This window comes from Lepisma saccharinum, chromosome 7 (genome assembly GCF_977018435.1).
Source record: "Lepisma saccharinum chromosome 7, izLepSacc3.1, whole genome shotgun sequence".
Classification (NCBI taxonomy): domain Eukaryota; kingdom Metazoa; phylum Arthropoda; class Insecta; order Zygentoma; family Lepismatidae; genus Lepisma; species Lepisma saccharinum.
Genome location: NC_139235.1, coordinates 30,529,708 through 30,551,342, shown reverse-complemented (window position 1 = coordinate 30,551,342; position 21,635 = coordinate 30,529,708). Strand labels below are relative to the sequence as shown.

The window sequence follows — 21,635 nt, the reverse complement described above, 5'->3', positions numbered from 1 at the left end:
GCAGGCGAACAAATCTACTTGTTAATGCTTATCCAAAGATAAGCACCCACCATTTCCAGAAAACAAAGCAGATAAAATTGCGTTATTCGAGGGTTCGTAGTCTCTAAACAAGAAGTCAAAGGAGAAAAGAATACAAAGGAAACTTGATTGCCTTAATAAACCATATACACTGTGAAGGTTTGTGCGAATACACGTAGTACCCATATACTGTTTACACTATTTCGAGACGAGACCTGCCGACCTCCGAAGCGTAGTGGTTAGCACAGCACGCTACAGCGCCAGGGGTCCAGGGTTTGAATCTTGGCCTGGGCATGATTGATCTTTGTGGATGTTTCTTCATCAATTTCATCTTCGCGATTAGCTGAAAGTGGTAGAAATGTGAAGATAACTAGCGAAAATCAAATCGAGCCGAGAACGAGACAGGCATTTGCAACTCGAGACGGAGACACTGCCAATTCTCGTCTCTTCTGGATATCATCTCTATCTTTTCCATATCTGGCAAAATCGCATTCCTGCCTATTCGCCTCATCTCGTGTCCGTTCGTATAACACGGAGGGGGATAGAGAGAGAGAGAGAGAGTCTTCTCCTCTTTCTTCTCTCTCCCTTTTCCTTTTCACTATCTCAATGAAAGAGATAGTGGGAAAAGAGAGAGAGGGGGAGAGAGAGAAAAAGAGAGAGGAGGAGAGAGAGAAAAAGAGAGAGGAGGAGGGAGAGAGGAGGAGAGAGAGAGAGGGAGAAAAAGAGAGAGGAGGAGAGAGAGAGGGAGAGAGAGAGAAAAAGAGAGAGGGGAGAGAGAGAGAGAGAGGGAGAGAGATAGAGAGAGAGAGAGATAGAGAGAGAAAGAGAGAGATAGAGAGAGAAAGAGAGAGGGAGGGAGAGAAAGAGAAAGAAAGAAAGAAAACCGACGGATATTCAAGGTTCTGATCTCACGAACGCATCCTAATCCCCCTATAGTTGTTTATTTGACCATGAGTTCATCACTGCTAGGTCACTCGTGACGATTAAAATGGATGAGATGGGAATAAGAGCCGCTGGAGTCTTGGCTATTCGTACCGTGAGGGTTAGGAGTTATACGAACGGACACGAGATGAGGCGAATAGGCAGGAATGCGATTTTGCCAGATATGGAAAAGATAGAGATTATATCCAAAAGAGACGAGAATTTGGCAGCGTCTCCGTCTCGTTGTAAATTGTAAATGCCCGTCTCGTTCTCGTCTCGATTTGATTTTCGCTAGTTAGCGCCGCATTTCTACCACTTTCAGCTAATCGCGAAGATGAATGATGTCATGATGAAGGAACGCTCACAAAGAACAATCATGTCCAGGCCGGGATGTGCTAACCACTACGCCACGGAGGTCGGCAGGTCTCGTCTCGAAATAGTGTAAACAGTATATGGGTACTACGTGTATTCGCACAAACCTTCACAGTGTATATGGTTTATTAAGGCAATCAAGTTTTCTTTGTATTTTTTTCTCCTTTGACTTCTTGTTTAGAGACTACGAAGCCTCGAATAACGCAATTTTATCTGCTTTGTTTACTGGAAATGTGTGCTTATCTTTCGATAAGCATTAAAGAGTAGAAATGTTCAATAATAAATATAATCTCAAAATATAACCAAAATGCTATGACGTACCAGAAATTATTAAAATGCTAACAGAAAACTAAAAAATGTCCAAAAAAAATTCCTGACTCTCGAAACTGACAAGAAATGCAATATTGAAGCAAATTGCTTTAATTTAAGCAATTATTTCAATACACCATCTACGGCAAGGAGAGAGAGAGAAAGTCTCTCCTCTTTCTTCTCTCTCTCTCCCTCTCTCTCTATCTTGCTTCTCTATTCCTCTTCTCCTTCTTTCTCTCTCTCTCTCTCTCTCTCTCTCTCTCTCTTGATAAAGGTAGAAGGAGAATGAGCAAATAATCTCTCACACTCTCTCTCCCTCCTTTTCTCTTCCTCCCTCTCTCTCTCTCTCTCTCTTCTTGGGGAGAGAGGGAGTAAGGGAAGGAGGGAGATAAAGAGGGAGGGAGGGAGAGAGATAGAGATGGAAGGGAGCTAGAGAGTACCGAAAATGAAGACGAAGATTGGGCTGCAGCTCCTCCCCAAAAGCATGAACGAGAAAATGCTTGTGGGAAGTTAACGTGCTAAAAGTATGAACCCCTATCCCTCCTGTACAGTCGTATCACACCATTACCAAATTTTCAGACACGCCACTGGTCATTTCGTTGAGCTAATGACCAACGAAGTATGGACCAAGTCTATGGAGGTTTCTTGTGATTCCGCAGTAAACGCAGCTCCAACTTGTTCCTTTGGAAATTAAGCCTGCCTACGGAACGTGTCGCGCGTGTTGACAGTCTTCGGCGTACTCAGAAACTTGATAATGTAGTTCCTAGGGCGAAAGAAGTGCGAGAAACACTCAAGCACGTCTCCTTCCGCTCAGTCAACAGACGGTACTTGCACACCCTTCCCCACCTGATAGTTAAATTCACAGCCTGGTTAGGACAGTTTAACTGTCAAATACAAAATTCTGAGAGTTGCACTTCAAAATCAATGTATTGTTATTATTATTCTATTAATTATTGACAGTGGATTGCGTATCGAGTGATGAACTCAAGGTCAAATAAAACAAAAATAAATTACATTATTGCATTGTTATAATGATAAGCGACTATACATCGGATGACCTTGAAATAATAGTTGTTCGCGATTTAGTGAAGTACAACTGAGATTTTCACTAACGTGAATCCATGAATGTCTAGGTAATGTTATTCGCCATTGAACGATTCTATTTTCAGCTGTTCTAATTGTCCCACTGTAGAGAAAATCTCGAATGAAACATGTTTGGGGCCAAAGCGTCTAGTCGGCCATTTTCTCTGCAATGTTGCCACGAAAAACATCAAAATGGAGTGCTTTGATGACGAATTACATTATCTAGGCATCATGGACTTAATTCTGGGAGATTCTTAGAGGTATATTAGCAGTGACGGCGCCAGAGGGAGAGCAGGGAGCTAAACTTCCTCAAGTTAAGTCCGGTGACAGTGACAAATAAGAAAAACTAGGGGGAAAATGATATTTTAGCCCATGTATGCATTTTTTAATGTTACATGGATGTATACAATAGGACTGCTCCTACTAGAAAATATTTCCCCCTACCTCCCTGTTCATTTCTATGTGGCTCCGTCACCCTAGTCCAAAATAGTATTTCGCGAAAATATGTGTAACTTCATGTTAAATCATCATAATAATTTACAATGAGTTGACAATGTAATGAAGCGGCAAAATCTTTAGCACAATTATTATAACAATTCGAAAATATGGATTACTTAAACGGTAGCAATTTTCCTTTGTGTAATGTTCTGTTTGAAAACATTTGCATTTCACTCAGGAGATGGGAATGCTGACTTGTCTCGTATTGGTACCATTCCTAGAGGATCTGGGCTTTTGTATTTGTAGTTGTGTCATATAACCTTGCTTTTCTTCCACTTTTGGCTATTTGCGACGATGAGGATGAGTGACGAATAGATGAAATTGATGAAGGGATACACCCGATGTCCAGGCCGGGATTCGAATCCGGGAACTTCTGTGTCGAGTCCGAGGAACCTGCGCTCGAATCCAAGACAAAGTTCGGATCATATTTGTTTCTGTAATCGTTATCGTTAATCTTGTGGATATGTTTTGGTGCACATTGTTCTAAGAGACAGAAATGTACGCTCTCCTATTTTCGGCAGGGAAACAAAAAGTGGTGTCAACAGCCAGACTTCTTAACAACCAATACAGCCTCCAAATTACTTAAAATGCTGCCCCATTTTCCCCCCAGCCGGAAAGAGCCTCGCCAACCGTAACGATGCTGCCCTAACGACGTCTCAGGAGACTTGTTACCGCAACTAGAGTTTTCTTGTGGCTTTCTTATCTGGAAATCTGCGTTCCTTTTCTTGTTTGGAATCCTTTCTCTGATGATTCAACTGACGTGGAAGACAGCAAGTCAATTCAGCTTCAGTCCATAGTTGGGGTAAACGCTAGGATCAAGCCCCCATGGTTCAACTGTGGTTGAGCTGAGGTATACAGGGTACATCTCCTCAAACTTTTGGAGGGCAGTGACGGCTTCTGCCTATTCGCACAGTCGCATGTGCAAACCCAAATAAATCTGTAAAGCAATTATTTTTTATTATGCTCGTACTTATTCATTATGTGCGCAAAAACAGGTGTAAGTAATTGGGTGGTGTGATATCACTTCTTTACGCGAGGCTGAGGTACCCCCTACATCTTTTGATCTTTTTTTTTTATAAAAAAAATGGATATTGCTCTCTTTATTGGGATTTTAACATTGTGTAAATTTCATTTTTAAAAACAGAGCTATGTGGTTTGTTCTACAATGGAATGGCCTACATATGCTCCATCTCGCCTCTCTCTCTCTCCCTCTCTCTCTGAAGGCTGAACTCATAGGCGAAACTTTGTGGGGACAGGGTGGGGGGCACTTGCCCTCCCAAAATTTTCAGGTTACTAAATTTCAAAGTTAAGGATACTTTTCTTAACCTCCTGTGACCTAAGTAGCAAAGTATTGAAGAGTATTTTTTTTATGATCGCGCAAATGTAAGTTATTTAGCAAAAAAGTTCTGAACTTTTTACGGGATGGAAAACTTGTCGATCCTGCCTCCCAAGTTTGATCCTGCCTCCGAAAGTTAAGTCCCAAGTTTGATTTTGCCCCTCCAAAGTGAGGCCCCAAATTACGCCCCATGGCTGGCCCTTGTACCCCTCAAACCAGGCCCGTACCCAAGAAGGGCAGGGGGAGCATGGCCTCCCCCCTCGAGCCATGAAAATTTTCGATCTGAACGTATAAAAACCTACAAATATTACGTTGACAGTTTTTCAAATTTTGCATGAATTTCGATTTTGTCCTTGCGCAAATGAATAGGTTGTTTCTGGACAGAGGCAGGCTCTAGAAGTCTGCAATATTGGGCTATTTTACTTCTGTAACCATTGATGCAAGGCTATCAGACGTTCCGATTTAGTTGGGACAGTCCATTCCTTTTAATTCATGTCCCGACTTTTTCGTCTCGGCTCGGACACTACTTGCTATAAGAGAAGAAAGATTCTTGCGCCACTACATACATTAGTACTGGTTATGTAGGACTCCCTGTAGAATACTGTGTACATTGTTAAAATTGTCTGAACTTTGAGTCAAAAACATTTGTTTGACACCCTACAAATAGGAACCCCTTGATTGTTGAATGGTTTCTTCTATTACAGTGTCACAAATGTTTCACATAATTAGAATAGAGGGGAATTTTCTATACTCTTTACATTATGGAAGAAAGGTTCCTCAATGACTGCAATACAAAACCAACAACATAAGGGGCATTTAGCTCCACCCGGGGGGGGGGGGGCACCGCAAGGTCTGTGATACCTTTTCGCCACCACTGAGCAGAAGGATAAAAAACTTTGCTTTCTTTCTCCAACATCAGGGGTTTTCTGCAACTGATGTCCATTCTGCCACTCAATGGCTTAGGGTTAATTAATATTATGTAAATAGGAGAATTCACATCACAGCAGAATCGTTGCTAGATTTTTGGGGCAAAAACCTGCCTGAAGTACTTTTAACATAAATTGTTATTTGTCCAAAACACTCAAGAAATTAAGCATATTATTATTTACGAAATTCTGTCAATCGAAATTTGTTTTACTGCAACTTTTCTACTTGTAATTGTCTTGAACATAAATACACAGTGGAGTGACCGTACAACAGACAACTTTCACAGTGTGTAGAGGACATCGAGGCCAAAAAATTCGATCCTACGAGCCGTTGAAAATTGCATTTTCTATCCCACATGTATGCAACCCCATTTCATAGTTTCTTGGTTGCCACTGGCATTTATTTTTACTGTCGAACAAGATTCTAAAAGCGAAAATACACCATAGAAACAATATTATGCAAGCAGACACACTGCCAGGGTGAAGTCACTTAGCCGTTCCCTTCAGATAATTTATTTACAGGGTTCGCACTGACCCCAAAGTCCTGGAGAAGTGGCGGAGTCAGGAAACAAGGTTATGACTGAGGTCATTGAAAACAAATGATTTTTTTTTTTAAAAAAAAAAAAAAAGCTTTCAAAACCTGGAAAAGTCAGGGGAATTAAATTATTTTTGCTTGGCAGAATTTGTAACTGGAAACGTTTCGTTTTATCTTCCCAACAATCTTCCTTTTTGGGTTATATTACTTATAAAAAGGTTATTTCGTTTATTTTCAAAAATGTTCAACAAACGTGATTTATTTGATTAACTTACAAAGTTGAAGTGTAACTCTTATTTTTTAGCATGTTAAATCATTACACAGTTATGTAAAATACCTGGAAAAGTCAGGGACTTTGCAAAATGGGTGTGAACCCTCATCTATCAACCCCACCCACATATGTTGCTTTTCGTATGCTATTTGAATTGTTTGTATTATTACACATACATGTAGTCTACCCGTATCATACAATTTTCCTTTTCGCTTTCTGACAGAAACAAATGTCAGGGTCAACTGCAAATATTTGTCATGTGGTTGTGTTGTATACATTAGAAAATGCTGTTCTTGAACATTGAGCAAATTTATCTAACCACCCTCTCTCATACACTCCCCCCAAACACAAACACACACACACACATATATATATATATAGTGTATAATATGAGAGAAAATTTATGAAAATTCGCCTATGGATCTCCCCCCCCCCCCCCTAAAAAAAAGCCTTCCTCAAACCAATCCTGCACCACTGATGGTTGAGACGATATACCGCGTTTGTTACAACCTGTCCCGGTTCCCGCGCTAGCTGGTCGCTGGCTTTTCTCCGTGCTGGGGAAAGTTAAAGCCAGGCAGCCAATTAAAATACGCCACGTCTCAACAGTGTCTACGTAAACGCCTCTCTTCTGGCTTCCATTCGCTCCTCGCTGCCCAGCAGACGATTTTTTCCTCGTTTCTCATTGGCACCGAAGCTGTTGAGCAGTCGCTAACGCGGGAAACGGGACAGGTTCTAACAAACGCGGTATAGATACTTTATTTCAGTGTTGCCACATGAAGGGAAATTTCTCCTTTGCAGGGAAATTCGGACCGAAATTTGAGCCAAAAGGGAAAAGGGAATTTCGATGAAAAATACCACAATTGTAGGGAAATTTTAAGGTCATCTGACTACGTTATTACAGTTTATGTTAATTTCGATTTTCATATCCACATTTTTATGTTATTTATTTATTTTGCTATTCCTACTTATTTCTGCTCCTTGAAGTTTATTGTACGTTGCTTTTATGCATCTTTGGATAAATAGTAACGATGAGGATTAACGATTAAGTGGATTCCTGACCAGGATTCAAACCTGGGACATCTGGTCAGGAAGTGACCAAACTGAAATGTGAATTCTTTTTAAAATGTTTTTTATTCAAAAGAATAACGAATTCAACGGAATACTTTACTACGTACTACTACTGCTTCCACCACCACCAACACTAATAATGCCGCTACTACTACTACTAATTATTATTATATCATTTGCTTAGGTGAAGGGAAAAATTGGTCCAAAAAGGGAAATTTTGCCCCTTGGAAAGGGAAATTGTGCCCTCATATTGTGGCAACACTGCTTTATTTCTACTCAGAACCCCGGAGGGTAAACTCACCCTGAACACCACTTCCAACGGGACATCTTTATCCGGGATCTGCCTGATCACCCCCGCGGCCAGCATGTGTGTGCAGAACTGAGCCCCTAAGATCCTTAAATCCTGATTGGTCAGGATATGCCTGAGGTAGTGGTCCTCCCCAAAAGCGGACACGAACCAGTTGATGAGCATCTGACCTGTAATGAAAAAAACATATCTGGTTACTACATTGCTTTTTCTTTTAACCAAATATGTATGCGTGTATGTTTTTTTAAAACATCGGGGGTTGGGGAGCCATAGTTTGTGTTCCTCTACATCTGGACCAACCATAAAATGGCTTCCCCTGTAACAAAATAGTAAAAATAAAACGTGAAGTGTTGATTTAAATGGCAGCCAGGGTCAGTGTTTTACCCAGTGTTGCAGCATGAAGGGAAATTCCCGCCGGCGTAGGGACATCCAAGAAACATGTTAGCTGAAAAGGGAAATTTTATGAAAATTATCAACACTTTAGGGAAATTTGAAGGAATCCAAATTATCTATCAGATTCAAGCTCTTTTCAAGTGTGAAATATATGTATATTTCGTCTCGAAAATTATTCCCCAAAATTGACTGTACGTATTTTTTATTTGGCTTTGGAACAATCAAATGCTATTTTCTTTTCTTATACCCTCTTTTATTAACGTTTCTAAGGGGTCAATAGGAATAATAATAATATTCGAAGTTTGGTGATAGCTATTTTAATTTTTCACAGATAAAGGGAAATTTTGTATCAAAAAGGAAAATTTTATTTAAAAAAGGGGAAATATTGTTTCAAAAATATAAATGTTATACCTAGGAATGCAAAATTGTGTGGCAACATTGAACGTGCCCTGAAATTGGGTAAGGGAGAAATGGTGGAAGGGTTGGTTCCGAGATGACACTTGGCAATAATCTTAACTTTTGATAAGATCCCGTCCCGGATTTTATGCAGAATTTTAAACCTGGGGTGAAGGTGTAAAGGCAAATTTACCAACGACAAAAATTTAAAGGGTTCCCGGTCTCGTCTCGACAATTCTCGTGTAGCTCGAATTCTAACCGGTGGTCTTCGTCTCAAATTCCACCCCCCCCCCCCTCTCAATGCAGACGGCAAAGACTGGAGATCAGATTTCAAAACGAGGAAGATGACGAGACACACATTGGCGGAAGACTCGTGCGTCTTTCATAACGCATTCATTCGTGCACATCACGTTAGCGATCCGTAGAAATATGCGGCCTTAAATAACCGTGGCAATTAAAAGAACTCGTCTGCACATAAGTGTGATGTATTTGGGTTACTCGACACCACATGTGTCTGCTCCTTAAGACAGGAAGGGAGGAGTGGAATGACGCTAATGGAGTCGTAAGTGCACTTCAAGCATGACAATAACTGCCTATCAACCACGTTTGCGAATATTTCCTTAAGAGCGTTCAATTGCATTCGTACATCGACCAACTCACGCAAACGAGACAAAGTGATTATAAATCGATAGTTTTTCGTCTCGTCTCGATATCACCTATACCAACCGCTGTCGGCTTGTAAGTGAGAGTCCCCGGGTTCGATATCGGGATTAGGCACATTACAAAGTGATTCGGACCCCACGGTGGCTCGGCTGCCACCGGCAGGGCAGATGTTTTCAATTTTTTTTCTCTTTTCGAAAAACCGCTGTTTTTTTTGTGTTTTTTTTCAAAATGTGAAAAATTTTCATCAGGTTTGAAGTCCTTCTAAAGCATTGGCGTGAATTTTCGGTGTGGTTTCCTTTCGCTATTATCTAGACATTATCAATAGTTTCGTGATTGCGTAATTCTATTAAACTATTGATAATATGTAGATATTCGTATCTAGATATTATCAATAGTTAGAATTCGAGTACAGTAAAACCTCGTTAATCCGAACTAATGGGGAGGGGTAAGTTGACCGGATTAACTGAAATAACCTAAAAGAACAGTAGAAAGTGCATTAAAACTCCGTTTATAGCAACAAAACACGTTTGTTATGGCGTATTTAAAGGGCATAGGTTTGTACGGCCACGTATTATAGTGACCAGAGTTTTACGAGAATATGCCGAGGGTATTCCTGTGTCAATGTGGCTTCTTCCCGAAAGTCTGCGGGAAACAAAATTTCATCGGTGGTTGACCGATTGCCTTTTCTTTGGGAAGTTCTCCCATGGACGTTGGATGTACGTATTCGTAGCCGTTACGGAGCAATATGACGAATGCGATTCTTGACGACTTCTAGCCACATTTAAAACCTTCCATTCTGCTTTTTTTTGGCCTGTCCGGATTAAGCTATGTCCGGCTTATTGGAGTCCGGATTAACGAGGTTTTACTGTATATTCGAATTTTCAAATATTCGGACACGCTCATCCTTAGTTACAATTCTCACCAACATGCCCTGGCTGCGCTACTGACAAGTATCTTTGATAAAATTATATAACAACTGTAATGATCATGTATATTACTTGTTGCTAAATTAAGTATAGCAAAAGAACAATCACAAGGAAAATCTTTACACATGTTATCATGAATTTCTAAGTGGCCATCACAGATAACACATTTTTTCTATTTTTTCCTTAATGAAATCAGCATTTATGATACTGGCGCAAAGTCGAGATGTAGGCCGCTCCATGACATTTATACGTGTGGCCTCCCGCTTCGCAAACTGTAGGAAAGACGTTAAGGTTCACATAGGGATACGCCGCCAGAAGTTCCGTGTTCGTGTCCAGACATGAGTGTTCCGTTGAGCTCGTTCCTTCATCTGTTTCATCTCATAATCATCATCATTCTGGTCGAGTTCGTGTAAAACATGTACAGGTTATCCAAAAGGTCTGGGAATCATAGGAAGTATTGTAGAAGCTAACCCACGTTATCATAGGCGTGCGCACGGGGGCAATTGCCCCCCTCCTAATCACGGACGTTCACAGATTTTTTTCCACGATGGCATAGTGCTTCCCACTCAAAAAAAAAAAACCACTTGAATTTGAAATTATCACATTCCTTCGTCCCCCCTTTCCATAATAATGAATGTAAATTGCTATGACTGAAATCAAATTATAAGTGAAATATATATACTTTTTTAGGATGACATTATTTTTCGAAGGGGGAGGTGTGGCCATCCTTGCCCCCCCCCCCTTTCCGGACGTTCCATGTCCCTACATTATTATACTTTCACCTAGAAATTTAGTGTAGAGGAATCTTATCGCTGTTATTAAACTATATTATAGGCGAAAGTTCAAAGCAACTACGGGGGAAGGGGGTGCAGTGGCGCAACTACAAGGGGGCAGAGGGGCATTGCCTTTTCCCTACCTTGGACGGAAGTCGATTCTAGGGGGACAAACATTGTAGGATAAGAATGCAAGGACTAGCAGAATCTAAGAGTAGAAGGACAAAAGTATACTCAAGTTGGAATAAGTTTTCACGTCTTTCTTGCATTATTTCTTCCAGACGGCCAGAAGCACCTGCAGGGGGCACAGAGAGGCAATTGTCCCCTCGACTTCAAATATTATACAAATAAAAATACATTTCGTAAAATTATCTTCCTCGCTTCGCTCGCAATATCTACCTTTTTTACAGTCTTGTCAAGTTCAGAGCCGTAGCTAGGGACGGCTGCAGTTGTCTCTGGACGCTAAACAATCTAAATGAGAAAAATTCTAAAAGAGAATGCCATGGCGTCCCATGAATTTTCTTGCGCCCTATTAAATCAAAACAGATTTCAATTTGCAAAAATTTGAATCGAAAATTTCTTGCTCGTTTCGGTCGCAATTTAGTCTGCAATCCATTGTAAATTACCAGAGAGTACTTCAGACAGCTGCTGCTCTAACAGTTTGGTTTGGAGGAAAAGGAGCGCGCACATTTCAGAGACAATTTATATAATTTTTGCTGTAAGTTTCTTATAGGGTTAATGAATTGATTATGTAATGTAAGTAGTACACCATACCGGGTTCTACGCCCTCATTTGGGGCTCGAATCATCATGTGGGGCTCAGTGTTGCCAACTCACCCCACGAAAATTTCACCAACTGATATTTTGAAGTTTTTTATGATGTATTTGAGGGCAGAGTTGGCAACACTGTGGGCCCACTGTAGCTTTTTATGTCTGGCAACACTGCCGTAGACAGAGTTGGCAACACTGTGGGCCCACTGTAGCCTTTTATAAGGGGGGTTTATTGCCCTGTTTACATCTGGCAACACTGCCGTAGACAGTGTTGGGTTCACTGTAATCAAAGGACCTGAGGGGTCCTGCCCTGTTTACATCTGGCAACACTGCCGTAGGAGTTGGCCTGTGGGCCCACTGTAGCTTTTTATGAGGGGTCTATTGCTCTGTTTACATCTGGCAACACTGCCGTATGACAGAGTTGGGTTCACTGTAATCAAAGGACCTGAGGGGCCCATGCACCTGTCTGGCAACTGCCGTAGACAGAGTTGGCCTGTGGGCCCACTGTAGCCTTATGTATTTGAGGACAGAGTTGGCAACACTGTGTTATTGTAGCTTTTTATGAGGGGGGTCTATGGCTTTTTTTTTACATTTGCCTACCTACTCTACAAAAATTCTACTATATGATCTTTCACAGGGCTAAAGCTAACCTACAAATAGTGGCAGCACTGACGAGGCTCGAATTATTATTTGAGGCTCGAAATCGAATCGCTAAATATAAAATAAAATAACAATGCCTATGAACCTGTTTGGCTTCAGGAAGCAGGCTATGGAGGTATCCGCCCAAAGCGCACCATCGCCACCTGCGAGCTGGGACCTGTTACCCTCCCTATCTAAACTCAACGGTTTGTTGATTATACACTTGAATAGCATCCTGACCCAGTACGACGAGGATGTGGGCAAGATTTTCTACATATTCAACAACAACTTGAATTATTACCAATTCCCCATCTCCGGCAAACTGCAGTTTGACATGAATCCCGAGAATAAAGGAGAGGCCAAAATTTCCTCCGGCAAGAACATCTATCGCATCAAACACGATAGGATGAACAGTACCACCACGTACGATGTATCTGCTGGCGATCGCCTGTACATAGAGCTCTTGGACGACTACGACAAACTTATTCCTTTTTTCATAGAAATGAAAATTAGCTATCCTATAATAAATAACAATGCCTAACGATATTTTTGGCCATACGAAACGCGACGACCATGGCGACGAGCTTCTCATGCTCGACGTCAGGGTCAAGAAGCTGCGAAGCGATCTGCAGACCCTCCAGTCCACGCTCAACTCCAGCCTCCAGTCCGAGATAGCCAGCTTGCAGTCTCAGTGCTTGGACCCTGTACTCAAGATTGATGCAGAGCTAAAATCGCTGCTGCAAAAATACACCGACCTTGCGTCGATAGACAATCTCGACAAGCTGGCACTGAGTGTGGGCAATCTGCAGAACAAACTTCTGAAGCTGCAACAAACGCAAACGTCAGACGTTGAACAGCTGAAACAACGCTTGCAGGATCAAACAAGCAACATCCAGACCGAACTGCAAACTATCATCCAAAGCATTAAAACACAAGACGACTACGATCGCGTGAACGCTAGTATTGCTAAATTGCGCGAACAGTTTCAATCTTTCGAAATCCCTACGTTGGAAAGCATCAAGGCTGAGCTTCAAACGGATGCTTTGCATGCGGCCATCAACGAAGTAAAAACTAAACTCCAAACGCTGGAGGATTTTATCAACAATCTACCGTCGTCCAGCGAACTGAACGCCATTGCCCGTAGCGTGGCCAACATCAAAGTCCAACTTGAGACCTACGAGGATTTCGGGAAGCTGCAAGGCACCATAACCCATATTGAGGATGCTCTTGCTGTCATTAGAAATGATCTGGCGAACGTTCACGATGAGCTGGAAACTAAACTGCCGGGCATCAGGGATACACTGGCCAACGTCCAACAGCAAATCGCCAAACTGGAAAATCTGAATGCAGAATCCGAGTTGTCTCATTTCCATCACTTGATCGACGACATACAGACTAAGTTGGAAACCCTGCAACAATCTACCCCCACCCAGGATGACATAACGCAACTGCAAGAAGGCATACGTGCTGCTGCCGATGCCTCCGAGTTGGACGCGGTGAAAAAAGCTTTGGAATCGCTCCAAAACACGGTGGCCACCCTGCCTACCTCTCAGGAACTGAAAAGCGTGAAGAGAACTCTCAACCGAATACTCAAATCCGACGACATCAAAAACATCCAATCCGAAATTGAATCGATACGGGGGTCTGTCGCGACTTTACCTACCAACCAGAACATCACCGAGCTGCATGAATTGTTTGCGGAAATTAGAACCCAGGTCCACGACCTTGTAATACAGAGCTCCAAGTTGACGCTTGTAGAAAGCCTGCAGCAGATTATTGCCAGCGTGAAAGAGCAAATTGGGAGTATCGAGGCAAGTCAGGAATCGGCTATAGCTAATTTCAGCACCCAACTACATGACTTAAATGAAAAATTCAAGAGCCTTATTGTCGATGTAAAGATCAAACCAAACTACGACACTGTTGTTCACGCTATCGAGGAACACCTGGAATCGGTGAATGGTAGATTGGAGGATGTGGAGACTGAGGTTCGAACCAACGTAAACACTCTAAATGCCAGCATCGACAATCTCAAGTCTACGATTGTCATCGAACTGTACAGCATACCAAACAGAGAATTCTCCTCCCCTTTCAATCCAGGTTACAAACTCTACATGTTGACTCCTGCAAAAGCCTATCATCAATTTTTCCTCGCTGGCACACTTCAGTTCGTCAAGGTTTCCTACTGGTCTTTGCCTCACGCAACCCACTACCCAATCATGACCGTGACGAACATTGGCGATGAGCCTAAAATAAGAGGAGTTGAGCTGGTCGATTTCACACACCCCGAAAGTCGCGAGACTGCCTATGCCGAAGATGCCACTCAAATTATCGACATAGAAATAGGTGACAAGCTGTATATAGAAAACCCAGCATTGTCTGCAGCCAGAAATCCCATCCAGGCTATATTCTTATTTTCGCGCCATGTCTAGGCAGGGTATCGTGAACGAGCAGCATAAACCTGCACGACGAAACTACAAACGACTGGCGATGGTGACCAAACGCGTGGATGACCTTTGGCAGGCTGACCTTGTGGAAATGAGTAGCGGCAACCTAAAAAATTTACATAAAATCAACAAAGGATACAAGTATCTTCTTACTGTTATAGATACATTTTCAAAATTTGCGTGGGCTTTGCCCCTCAAGGCTAAAACAGGTGTGTGCGTAATGGAAGCATTCAAAACTATTTTCAATGAAAGTGGCAGGCGACCTCGATTTCTTCAAACGGATAACGGAAAGGAATTTTACAACTCGATATTTCAACAGTTTGTTCAGAAGCAAAATATTCAACATTACTCGACTTTCAGTCACATCAAAGCCAGCATAGTGGAACGTTTTAACCGTACTCTCAAAACACGCATGTGGAAACGATTCACGCTTCAAGGTAACCACAAGTGGGTCAATGTGCTTCCGGAACTCGTAAACGACTATAATCACAGTTTGCATAGCACGATACGCATGAAGCCTGCCGATGTCAGCAAGTCTGATGAGGCACGACTGATCTCTACTGTTTATTGCCCCAAGTACCGGCCCACTAACAAAAAACCGAAATTCAAAATTGGAGACCAAGTAAGAATTAGTAAATTTAAGCGCATGTTTGAAAAAGGCTTTACCAAAAACTGGAGTACGGAACTTTTCACTGTTGCTCGATTGTTACCCGGTAACCGTCACACGTATATAATAAAAGATAATCGCGACGAAATTTTGAAAGGGCGATTCTACGAGGAGGAACTCTCCAAAACAAAATACCCCAATACGTATCTTATCGAAAAAGTATTACGTAGAAAAGGTGACAAACTGTTGGTGAAATGGTTGGGACTCGAGGAAAAAAGTTGGATCGACGCAAACGAGGTGATTGTGTAACGGGTGCTTGGGATGTGGTGAGGCGATTGCCAGATTTTCCCCCGGAGCGTCAGGCTAGGAAAAACGGCGAACTGTTGCCGGACAACATTCGCTGCCTTATTGTCGGACCTTCAGGGTGTGGGAAAACAACTTTACTTATTGATAATTTTCTTCTTGCTCCCGACTGGTTAGATTGGAAGAACAGGCACTTGTATGTTTTTTCCAAAAGTTTGGAGCAAGCAAAATATCAACAGCTGACAAAACTGTACGAAGGGCTGAGCATAGCTACTTTCGCCTCCGAAGTAATGCCGCTAGACTGCTGCCACGAAAATTCGGTGGTGGTCTTCGACGATGTCATCCTGGAGAACCATAACGAAATTCGCAATTTTTTTACACAGGGGCGGCACAGAGGCATGGACTGCTTCTATCTTGCTCAGACTTTTTCTAAAATTACCAAGCAGCTTCTCCGAGACAACGCTAATTTTATTTGCTTGTTTCGTCAAGACCACACCAATTTAAAACATGCTTACGATGATTATGTAGGCGGGGACATGAACTACAATCAGTTTTCCAAATTTTGCTCTTCATGCTGGAATCAAGATGATTTCGGATTCGCCACGATAGACATGACGAGGAAACCCAATGACGGAAAATACAGAAACAAAATAAACAACTTTCTAAACGTTGCGACGTTAAAAGAAACGTCTTGACGTATTATAAATAACAAATGATGAAACGCAAACTCGCAGACGACAACTTGAAGCTGCGCGACTACCTGGCCAAACGCTTCAGGGGTTGGAAATCAGAGAATCGCGGAATTTACGAAGAGAAAAAGCGACAGGACCAACCTATCATCGATGCTATAAGTGGACTAGGTAAAGACATCAAAGATGTTACCGAGCAAAATAAAGATTTAATCAACGAGCTCGTGCCACTTGCTGCTCGAAATTATGCTGTGCCTACACCGATATCCAGTATTCACACTACCCCGTTCGAACTTGGAGCTGCACCTCTGAGACGTCAGGTTCTAGGCAGTACCTCTTCGGACAAGGTAGTTGAATTAGGTCCGTTGGCGAGAGATTACCTGAGCACCGGGAAATTTGAAAAGGACGAGGTGTTTGGATTGTACCCCTCTGTGGAACTTAACGAGGGTGTGGTTTGGAAAATTGGAAAGTCAAAAGTTACGTTCGAAGGTGACGACGTGAAAATTAATTTGGGCGAGAAAAACAGCTGGACTAGGTATCCTGGCACTGTGGGCCTGTGGGAACTTATCACCAAAAAGCAACCTAAAGATTACACAGACGAGGATTACCAAAGTTACACAGAAATTTTAATTATGACGGATGCCCTGTACCAAAACAACGATGCAACACAGAATCGCGTAAAATCAAGCAGTGGAGAAAAATACAGGAACCTCATCAAGCCAATATGGAACCAGCTCAAAACTGGCAGCGGTGTCAAACTCTACAATACCCTACCTAAAGAGTTTGTTTGGGTAGACGACGTAAGGAAGCTTGTAGATCGATTGCTGGTTATCGCAGGCGAAGAAAATGCAGGCAATCGCAACTTCCACAACGAGAAGGTGGGCATCATGGACATGATTAGCACCAAGCTTAGCAACTTTATTGTCAACGACAATAAAGGTATAGGTTACCTTATCAAAATCATCAACACCCTGCCTCCCAAATTCTGGAATGTGGCCGAGGGTCGAGGTCTCGTGAACGACATCATCAACAAGCTACCCTTCGAGATGCACCTACCAGGTTACCAATACTGCGGACCGGGTACCAAACTGGAACGGCGACTGGAGAGAGGAGACAAAGGGGTAAATCTGCTGGATGCTGCATGCAAGGATCACGACATTGCTTACAACACACATACGAATTTAGATGCGCGTCACGATGCTGATAGAAAATTGGAGCATGCCGCGTTCGGGAGACTCGTCAGCAGAGACGCCTCGCTGGGTGAACGGGTTGCAGCATTGGGCACGACCATTGCCATGAATACAAAACAAAAATTGGGGTGGGGGCTGTAATTAAATAACATACAGTAAAAAAATGTCTACAGACTTACCAACAGAAGTGTTATACAAAATATTTACATTTACTTTCGACGATAGTCACGAGAATGTTAAAAAGCTTATTGATTTAGTTAAAATAACACCACAATTTTGCTTGCCCTGTGAAATGCTACTTCTGGATCATCTGAGAAAAATAAGCGGTGTAAAATCTTCTTCTTCTCCCTATGCTTTTTTTTTCGGGCTGCTGATGAAAAATTGGCTGATAAAATGGACGAACTTCACGAGTGGAGACAGAGGAGGAGACGATATACAGACGACTGGTATGCTTCAAATGCTGAAACCAGCAGGATCATCGATCACCTCATCGCATTAGGCAATGCCGAAATTTTTTCTATAAATAACACACTGTAAAAAATCTACGAGACCAAAAAAATATTTCTTCGATATGGGTGAAAAAATTAGTGACGTCCAGGCATTAAAACAAATGCTAAATTTGTCAGTAGAGTATGTAAAAATTCAGGAATTGGAAGTGGACAAACCTTATGCAATAACTTCTGGTTCAATTGTTGCAACCCAGTTTGGTCCTAAAGTACGTCTGTTGCTCAACGGACAATACAGTCTATTTTTACCAGATCGATACGCCAGCATGTTATCCGACGAGAAGCTATCCATTTTAATCGAGAACACAACTCGAATCGTGTACAAGGGGACAAAAGAACTTCTTGGTAAGAAAACAAAGCACATAATCGAATTTGTTTAATAGCTGCAAAGTATATATAAATAACATACCGTAAAAAAATTATACGAGTGAGAAACAAAAAAATCTCGGAACATATATAAAATAACATATCGTAAAAAAAAAAAATACATCATGAAGCCCAAGGGCGTCGTGTACCAGATACCATATTCGAATCTGAAAACGCTGGGTGCCCTCGATGGGTTACTCACCAAGAAACAACTCAAGAAGAAACGTTCATGCTTGTCCAAAGGACATGGAATGAAATTGCTGCTCAGCACTCCACAATTGAAAAAGTTGCAGCATTCGCGGAAGCAGCAGAAGATTGGAGGTTTCATATTCAGCATTCCGGCCATCTTGGCAGCTTTGGGTGCAGTGGGCAGCTTGGCAGGAGGCAGTGCCGCTATCGCCAAAACCGTCATCGATGCAAAGAAGAACAAGGCCGAGGTGGAAGAACAGAAACGTCACAACCTGACTATGGAAAAGAAGGGGAAAGGTGTGACCAAAAAGCGAAAAAACAACCTCGATGCTTTGAAGAAATATAAAAAAAAGAAGAAGCCCTGTCCAACTTCGATATTGAATCTCTGATCGAACCGTTGGGAATAAGGAACTTCAGGGGTGTTTTCATGTCCGATTCTCTACCCTCTGCTGTGAAGAAAAAGGAGTATGGCGTGGTCAACCTGGATAGTTACAAAAATCCTGGTACACATTGGATATGCTACCTCAAAATTGACGATGACAAAGCATTTGTTTTCGATTCGTTCGGTGGCACACCGCCTGCCAGGTTGGTGAAGTATCTCAGTGTTGCCAACCTCTACTACAATGACAAACGCATCCAGGGTTTCACCGATGTTAACTGCGGCCACCTATGCCTTTCCGTTCTCGCACACATGTCTAAAATAAATAACCCCTCAGTGGAGCATTTTCAGAAAGCATTGTGGAATCTTAAATACGATGGGCGTGTTCCATCTCACGAGCGAATCTTCAATCTTGAAACTCACGCTGCACAACGACATCATCTATCCTAAATCTATTGCTCTTCGTGCATTCTACAGCATGTACCTGATACCCAATGTCACGGAGCACAATAACAAAATTACTGTTGGAAATGAAAAAATAGTTATCACGCCAGGGCAGTACAATCTGTCTACCTTGCAAGCCCAATTGCCAAGAAATATACTGCTATCTCAAAATTCTGTAACTCACAGAGTTGAAATTGTGTCTGCTACAGAAACAGTAGACCTAGGCACTGTTGGAGAGCTTCTGGGATTCGAGAACAACACAAAGCTCGAACCTGGCATCAAGCACATCGGTGCCAACATTCCTAAATTTCTAGCCATCGAGACTCTGAACATACATTGCAACGTGGCAGAAGGCATGATCACCAAATCCTCGGATGGCATCCCAGGCAGCCACAAGCAGACAGGTATCATCGCTACGTTCAAACCAAACTCTGAATTCATGGAGCCGATTATATACACACCCTCACCACCGATATACTTCCCTATATCTCGTAATCGCATAGACAACATAGAATTGGCAGTGACAAACGAGAAGGGGGAGGTGGTGAATTTTGCCGGAGCTACTACCACCGCCGTCGTGGAGATTAACGTATAATAAATAACAATCATGGAGCAAATCGAAAGTTACGAGTTGCAGTCCTTCCCACCCAATCGTCGCACGTTTGCCAATTTGAACGAACCGAACAGGGAGATCGAATACGATGTGGACGTCGGGGATGGGTTTATTCACCCTCACAGAGCTGATTTGTATATCAAGTTTGATGTGGTGAAGAGAGACAACGGCGAAGCATTTAACGCCAATGCAAATTTAAGACTTGTGGACAATTTTGTGCCGCATCTGTTCTCGCAAGTGGAAGTTAGAAAGCATGGCACCGTCATCGATAGGGTTGACTACCCCGGGATTACTTCTACAGCTGTGGGAACACTGAAGCTCTCCAAGACCGATGCAGCATACTACCAGGCAGGGGGATTCGAAGCAGATACAAAAATCAAAACTCAAAGCCACACAGTACTGTTTCCCATGCGCTTGCTTCCAGGCTTTTTCTCCGACTACACGGAGATTATGTGGAAGGGTGGTTTACGCGTCACTTTTCGCAGAAGCGCCAACGACAACGATGTGCTGATGCGTTACAGCACCTTGGGTGCAGACGGTGCAGCACTTGCCAACACACTACCCGACCCTGCCAAGTGCGTCATCCAGTCCATGGAGCTGCGCATGCCTGTGGTAGAATACGAATCTAATTACGGTCTCAAGTACAAAGCCGACATCTTGAAGAACCCCCAAGTACCCATCCAATTTTACGGCTACCAGTGCGTGCAGAAACCTGCTTCCGGCAGCCATTTTGAATTTGATGTTACTACGCAGTTCAACAGCATCCGGTACGATATGCCAGAGTTTACCGTTGTGCTCTTCCAGACAGGGAAAGATAATAACCAAGAGAAAGATTCTAGCCAGTTCGATAATTGCAAAATTAAGAATGTTTACCTCAAAAATGGTAGGAATGAAGTTTTCCCACGCGAGAACTACAATCTAAACATTACGAACAACGATTACCTGAAACTTTACGAGGCGTACACAGCTTACAAGAGAGTGACCTCCAGCAATGTGGACGTGTACTACAACCCCAACGAGTTCATAGCTCGCAGACCCATGTTCGTCATCAACACATCTAAGAGGAAGCACGTGGTTGTCAACGATCGTACCAACATCAAGATTGTATGCGAGTTCCACGACGCCTTGCCTGCAGATACTCTGTGCAGTGTCATTCTTATTGCAGAGAAAACATTTGTGTATGACGTCAAGAATGAAAGAGTAACTGAACAGTTTTAGATACAAAAAAAATTAAAAAAAAATAGCACACAATAAGAAATGTGGAATTTTATATACACAAGTACAAATTGCAATTAGCAGTTTTCCAGAAGTTTAATTTTGCTGTGCCATGCATGTAAACGAGGAAGTTGAAGTAAATTAAAATTGATTTTTTTTTTCCGCATTGCCTATTATTTTTTGTTGCACTCTGGGCAGGCCTTACTAGTTTGGAGGCGATAGTGGCCCCACGGAAGTGTATGGACCCCACATTCAAGAATACACCTCTTGTCGTCGTGTGCATCCAGAGCAACTTTCCTGACAATATTAGTTGTAAGCACATGATCGACGCTTTGGATACGATGCTCTTTTTGTAGAATGGGCGATTTTGTTCTGAGGCACTCGAGGTAATCCTCAAACTTGAGGTGCTCCCGAACCACTTGCCTGCTTACACCCTTTGCCTTTTTTGTTACAGAGCCCTCAGCCCGGATCGCATAGGCTTTGGCA

The 21,635-nt window shown here is 42.4% G+C and overlaps 1 protein-coding gene across 4 annotated transcripts in view; it reads right to left on the bottom strand.

Moving 5' to 3' along the window:
- LOC145989795 (uncharacterized) overlaps positions 1 to 21,635 on the bottom strand; it is a 241,339-nt gene that overhangs the window by 71,678 nt on the left and 148,026 nt on the right. For all 4 annotated transcript variants that reach the window (XM_083125140.1, XM_083125141.1, XM_083125142.1 and 1 more), the window contains one exon: positions 7,639 to 7,814. In XM_083125140.1, the coding sequence (XP_082981266.1) occupies positions 7,639 to 7,814 (176 nt within the window). The remainder of the gene's footprint in view (positions 1 to 7,638; positions 7,815 to 21,635) is intronic.